This window comes from Heptranchias perlo, unplaced genomic scaffold (assembly GCF_035084215.1).
Source record: "Heptranchias perlo isolate sHepPer1 unplaced genomic scaffold, sHepPer1.hap1 HAP1_SCAFFOLD_1064, whole genome shotgun sequence".
Classification (NCBI taxonomy): domain Eukaryota; kingdom Metazoa; phylum Chordata; class Chondrichthyes; order Hexanchiformes; family Hexanchidae; genus Heptranchias; species Heptranchias perlo.
Window position 1 is genome coordinate 1 of NW_027138284.1, and position 5,000 is coordinate 5,000.

Genomic DNA, 5,000 nt, shown 5'->3' on the forward strand with positions numbered 1-5,000 from the left:
TTGCACAGTGCTCCGAGTGTGGTCTAACCCAGGTATATGGAGACCAGAACTGTACACAGTGCTCCGAGTGTGGTCTAACCCAGGTATATGGAGACCAGAACTGTGCACAGTGCTCCGAGTGTGGTCTAACCCAGGTATATGGAGACCAGAACTGTACACAGTGCTCCAAGTGTGGTCTAACCCAGGTATATGGAGACCAGAACTGTGCACAGTGCTCCGAGTGTGGTCTAACCCAGGTATACGGAGACCAGAACTGTACACAGTGCTCCGAGTGTGGTCTAACCCAGGTATATGGAGACCAGAACTGTACACAGTGCTCCAAGTGTGGTCTAACCCAGGTATATGGAGACCAGAACTGTACACAGTGCTCCAAGTGTGGTCTAACCCAGGTATGTGGAGACCAGAACTGTGCACAGTGCTCCGAGTGTGGTCTAACCCAGGTACATGGAGACCAGAACTGTGCACAGTGCTCCAAGTGTGGTCCAACCCAGGTATATGGAGACCAGACTGAAAAACTTGGGAGAGGATGAGTTTCAGGGCCGCAGACATTGTCCTGCAAGGATAGGCACATAAAACAACGACAACAAGAAGAGCTTGCATTTATATAGCGCCTTTAACGCAGTAAAACATCCCAGGGCGCTTCACGGGAGGGGAAATCAGACAAAATTTGACACCGAGCCAGATAAGGAGATATCAGGACAGGTGACCAAAAGCTCGGTCAAAGAGGGAGGTTTTAAGGAGAGTCTTAAAGGAGGGAGAGAGAGAGAGAGAGAAAGGCGGAGAGGTTCAGGGAGGGAATTCCAGAGTAGTAGGGGCGCAGAGATCTCGGGGGGCCGGAGGTGGCGACAGAGATCGAGAGGTGACAGAGAGAGGTTCGTTGCAGCTATTCGACCAAGGGGTGCACGCCTACCGGGAACAGGGAGAGAGGCACGATTCCATTGCTGGCCTGGTTGAGCGGAGATGATTTCAGCCAGCTGAGAAGCTTCTCACCAGCCTCGGGCGAGCGGGCGGTGAGATTTACCTGAGGAGGGGGAATCCGATGAGGCATATCCCAGGTCCCCAGAAAGGTGCCCCAGGGTCTCACCTGGAAAGATCAACGCAAGTCACGGAGTTAGATACAGAGTAACGCTCACTCTACACTGTCCCGTCAAACACTCCCAGGGCAGGTACAGCGTTAGATACAGAGTAAAGCTCCCTCTGCACTGTCCCGTCAAACACTCCCAGGGCAGGTACAGGGTTAGATACAGAGTAAAGCTCCCTCCACACTGTCCCATCAAACACTCCCAGGGCAGGTACAGGGTTAGATACAGAGTAAAGCTCCCTCTACACTTGTCCCATCAAACACTCCCAGGGCAGGTACAGGGTTAGATACAGAGTAAAGCTCCCTCTACACTGTCCCGTCAAACACTCCCAGCGCAGGTACAGGGTTAGATACAGAGTAAAACTCCCTCGACACTGTCCCATCAAACACTCCCAGGGCAGGTACAGGGTTAGATACAGAGTAAAGCTCCCTCTACACTGTCCCATCAAACACTCCCAGGGCAGGTACAGGGTTAGATACAGAGTAAAGCTCCCTCTACACTGTCCCATCAAACACTCCCAGGGGCAGGTACAGGGTTAGATACAGAGTAAAGCTCCCTCTACACTGTCCCATCAAACACTCCCAGGGTCAGGTACAGGGTTAGATACAGAGTAAAGCTCCCTCTACACTGTCCCATCAAACACTCCCAGGGCAGGTACAGGGTTAGATACAGAGTAAAGCTCCCTCTACACTGTCCCATCAAACACTCCCAGGGCAGGTACAGGGTTAGATACAGAGTAAAGCTCCCTCTACACTGTCCCATCAAACACTCCCAGGGCAGGTACAGGGTTAGATACAGAGTAAAGCTCCCTCTACACTGTCCCATCAAACACTCCCAGGGCAGGTACAGGAGTTAGATACAGAGTAAAGCTCCCTCTACACTGTCCCATCCAACACTCCCAGGGCAGGTACAGGGTTAGATACAGAGTAAAGCTCCCTCTACACTGTCCCATCAAACACTCCCAGGGCAGGGACAGGGTTAGATACAGAGTAAAGCTCCCTCTACACTGTCCCATCAAACACTCCCAGGGCAGGTACAGGGTTAGATACAGAGTAAAGCTCCCTCGACACTGTCCCGTCAAACACTCCCAGGGCAGGTACAGGGTTAGATACAGAGTAAAGCTCCCTCTACACTGTCCCATCAAACACTCCCAGGGCAGGTACAGGGTGAGATACAGAGTAAAGCTCCCTCCACACTGTCTCGTCAAACACTCCCAGGGTCAGGTACAGGGTGAGATACAGAGTAAAGCTCCCTCTACACTGTCCATCAAACACTCCCAGGGCAGGGTACAGGGTTAGATGTAGAGTAAAGCTCCCTCTACACTGTCCCATCGAACACTCCCAGGGCAGGTACAGGGTAAGATACAGAGTAAAGCTCCCTCTACACTGTCCCATCAAACACTCCCAGGGTCGGTCCAGGGTGAGATACAGAGTAAAGCTCCCTCTACACTGTCCCATCAAACACTCCCAGGGTCAGGTACAGGGTTAGATACAGAGTAAAGCTCCTCGACACTGTCCCATCAAACACTCCCAGGGCAGGTACAGGGTTAGATACAGAGTAAAGCTCCCTCTACACTGTCCCATCAAAACACTCCAGGGCAGGTACAGGGTTAGATACAGAGTAAAGCTCCCTCTACACTGTCCCATCAAACACTCCCAGGGCAGGTACAGGGTTAGATACAGAGTAAAGCTCCCTCTACACTGTCCCTTCAAACACTCCCAGGGGGCAGGTACAGGGTGAGATACAGAGTAAAGCTCCCTCTACACTGTCCATCAAATACTCGCAGGGCAGGTACAGGGTTAGATACAGAGTAAAGCTCCCTCCACACTGTCCCATCAAACACTCCCAGGGCAGGTACAGGGTTAGATACAGAGTAAAGCTCCCTCCACACTGTCCCATCAAACACTCCCAGGGCGAGGTACAGGGTTAGACACAGAGTAAAGCTCCCTCTACACTGTCCCGTCAAACACTCCCAGGGCAGGTACAGGGTGAGATACAGAGTAAAGCTCCCTCTACACTGTCCCGTCAAACACTCCCAGGGCAGGTACAGGGTGAGATACAGAGTAAACGCTCCCCACCTGAGCCCTGGGGACCGTTGGGTGCAGACAGCCGCGGTCGTTGGCGATGAAGAAGCTTGATCCTTCTCGGAATTTGGGTCTCTGCAACAGAAAGGGAAGGAAGGTGAGTGGGAGACTTGGGGAAGGATCCTGAGCCCGGGAGGGAGTGTCCCGGGTCCTCGCCCTCCCTCCCAATGGGCGAGGGGGCTGCATACCTTCGAGGTGCGGTCTCTCTGCTTGGGAATGATCCAGTTCTTCATGCGAGTGTTGTTGTAGCCGCTTTCGAACTGAGGGGGAGAGAGAACAGAGTCATCTCTCATATCGTGGAGACTGCTCGTCCTCTCTCCTTCCCTCTCTCCGTCCCCTCCCTCTCTCCGTCCCCCTCTCTCTCTCCGTCCCCCTCTCTCTCTCCGTCCCCCTCTCTCTCTCCGTCCCCCTCTCTCTCTCCGTCCCCCTCTCTCTCTCCGTCCCCCTCTCTCTCTCCGTCCCCCTCTCTCTCTCCGTCCCCCTCTCTCTCTCCGTCCCCCTCTCTCTCTCCGTCCCCCCTCTCTCTCTCCGTCCCCCTCTCTCTCTCCGTCCCCCTCTCTCTCTCCGTCGCCCCTCTCTCTCCGTCCCCTCTCTCTCCGTCCCCCTCTCTCTCCGTCCCCTCTCTCTCGTCCCCCCTCTCTCTCCGCCCCCTCTCTCTCTCGTCCCCTCTCTCTCTCCGTCCCCTCTCTCTCTCGTCCCCCCCTCTCTCTCCGTCACCCTCTCTCTCTCCGTCCCCCTCTCTCTCTCCGTCCCCCTCTCTCTCTCCGTCCCCCTCTCTCTCTCCGTCCCCTTCTCTCTCTCTCGTCCCCCCTCTCTCTCCGTCCCCTCCTCTCTCCTCCGTCCCCCCCTCTCTCTCCGTCCCCCCTCTCTCTCCGTCCCCCTCTCTCTCCGTCCCCCTCTCTCTCTCCGTCCCCCTCTCTCTCTCGTCCCCCTCTCTCTCTCCGTCCCCCCTCTCTCTCTCCGTCCCCCTCTCTCTCTCCGTCCCCCTCTCTCTCTCCGTCCCCCTCTCTCTCTCCGTCCCCCTCTCTCTCTCCGTCCCCTCTCTCTCTCGTCCCCCTCTCTCTCTCCGTCCCCCTCTCTCTCTCCGTCCCCTCTCTCTCTCCGTCCCCTCTCTCTCTCCGTCCCCCCTCTCGTCTCCGTCCCCCCTCTCTCTCCGTCCCCCCCCTCTCTCTCCGTCCCCCCCTCTCTCTCCGTCCCCCCTCTCTCTCCGTCCCCCTCTCTCTCCGTCCCCCTCTCTCTCTCCGTCCCCCCTCTCTCTCCTCCGTCCCCTCTCTCTCTCCGTCCCCCTCTCTCTCTCCGTCCCCCTCTCTCTCTCCGTCCCCCTCTCTCTCCCGTCCCCCTCTCTCTCCGTCCCCCTCTCTCTCCGTCCCCCTCTCTCTCTCCGTCCCCCTCTCTCTCCGTCCCCCTCTCTCTCTCCGTCCCCCTCTCTCTCTCTCCGTCCCCCTCTCTCTCTCCGTCCCCCTCTCCTCTCCGTCCCCTCTCTCTCCGTCCCCTCTCTCTCCGTCCCCCTCTCTCTCTCCGTCCCCCTCTCTCTCTCCGTCCCTCTCTCTCTCTCCGTCCCCCTCTCTCTCCGTCCCCTCTCTCTCCGTCCCCCTCTCTCTCTCCGTCCCCCTCTCTCTCTCCGTCCCCTCTCTCTCTCCGTCCCCCTCTCTCTCTCCGTCCCCATCTCTCTCTCCGTCCCCCTCTCTCTCTCCGTCCCCCTCTCTCTCCGTCTCCCTCTCTCTCCGTCCCCCTCTCTCTCTCCGTCCCCCTCTCTCTCTCCGTCCCCCTCTCTCTCTCCGTCCCCCTCTCTCTCTCCGTCCCCCTCTCTCTCTCTCCGTCCCCCTCTCTCTCT

General features: G+C 57.1%; 1 protein-coding gene across 1 annotated transcript in view; it reads right to left on the reverse strand.

The window, feature by feature from the left end:
* Positions 1-910: 910 nt before the first annotated feature.
* Positions 911-5,000, reverse strand: part of cfap126 (cilia and flagella associated protein 126) — a gene marked incomplete at its 3' end in the record, with an annotated part of 6,026 nt that continues 1,936 nt past the window's right edge. Inside the window, exons 2-4 of the mRNA XM_067976879.1 lie at positions 3,355-3,426; positions 3,161-3,241; positions 911-1,084 (exon numbers count right to left, since the gene is read on the reverse strand). Of these exons, the coding sequence (XP_067832980.1) occupies positions 911-1,084; positions 3,161-3,241; positions 3,355-3,426 (327 nt within the window). The remainder of the gene's footprint in view (positions 1,085-3,160; positions 3,242-3,354; positions 3,427-5,000) is intronic.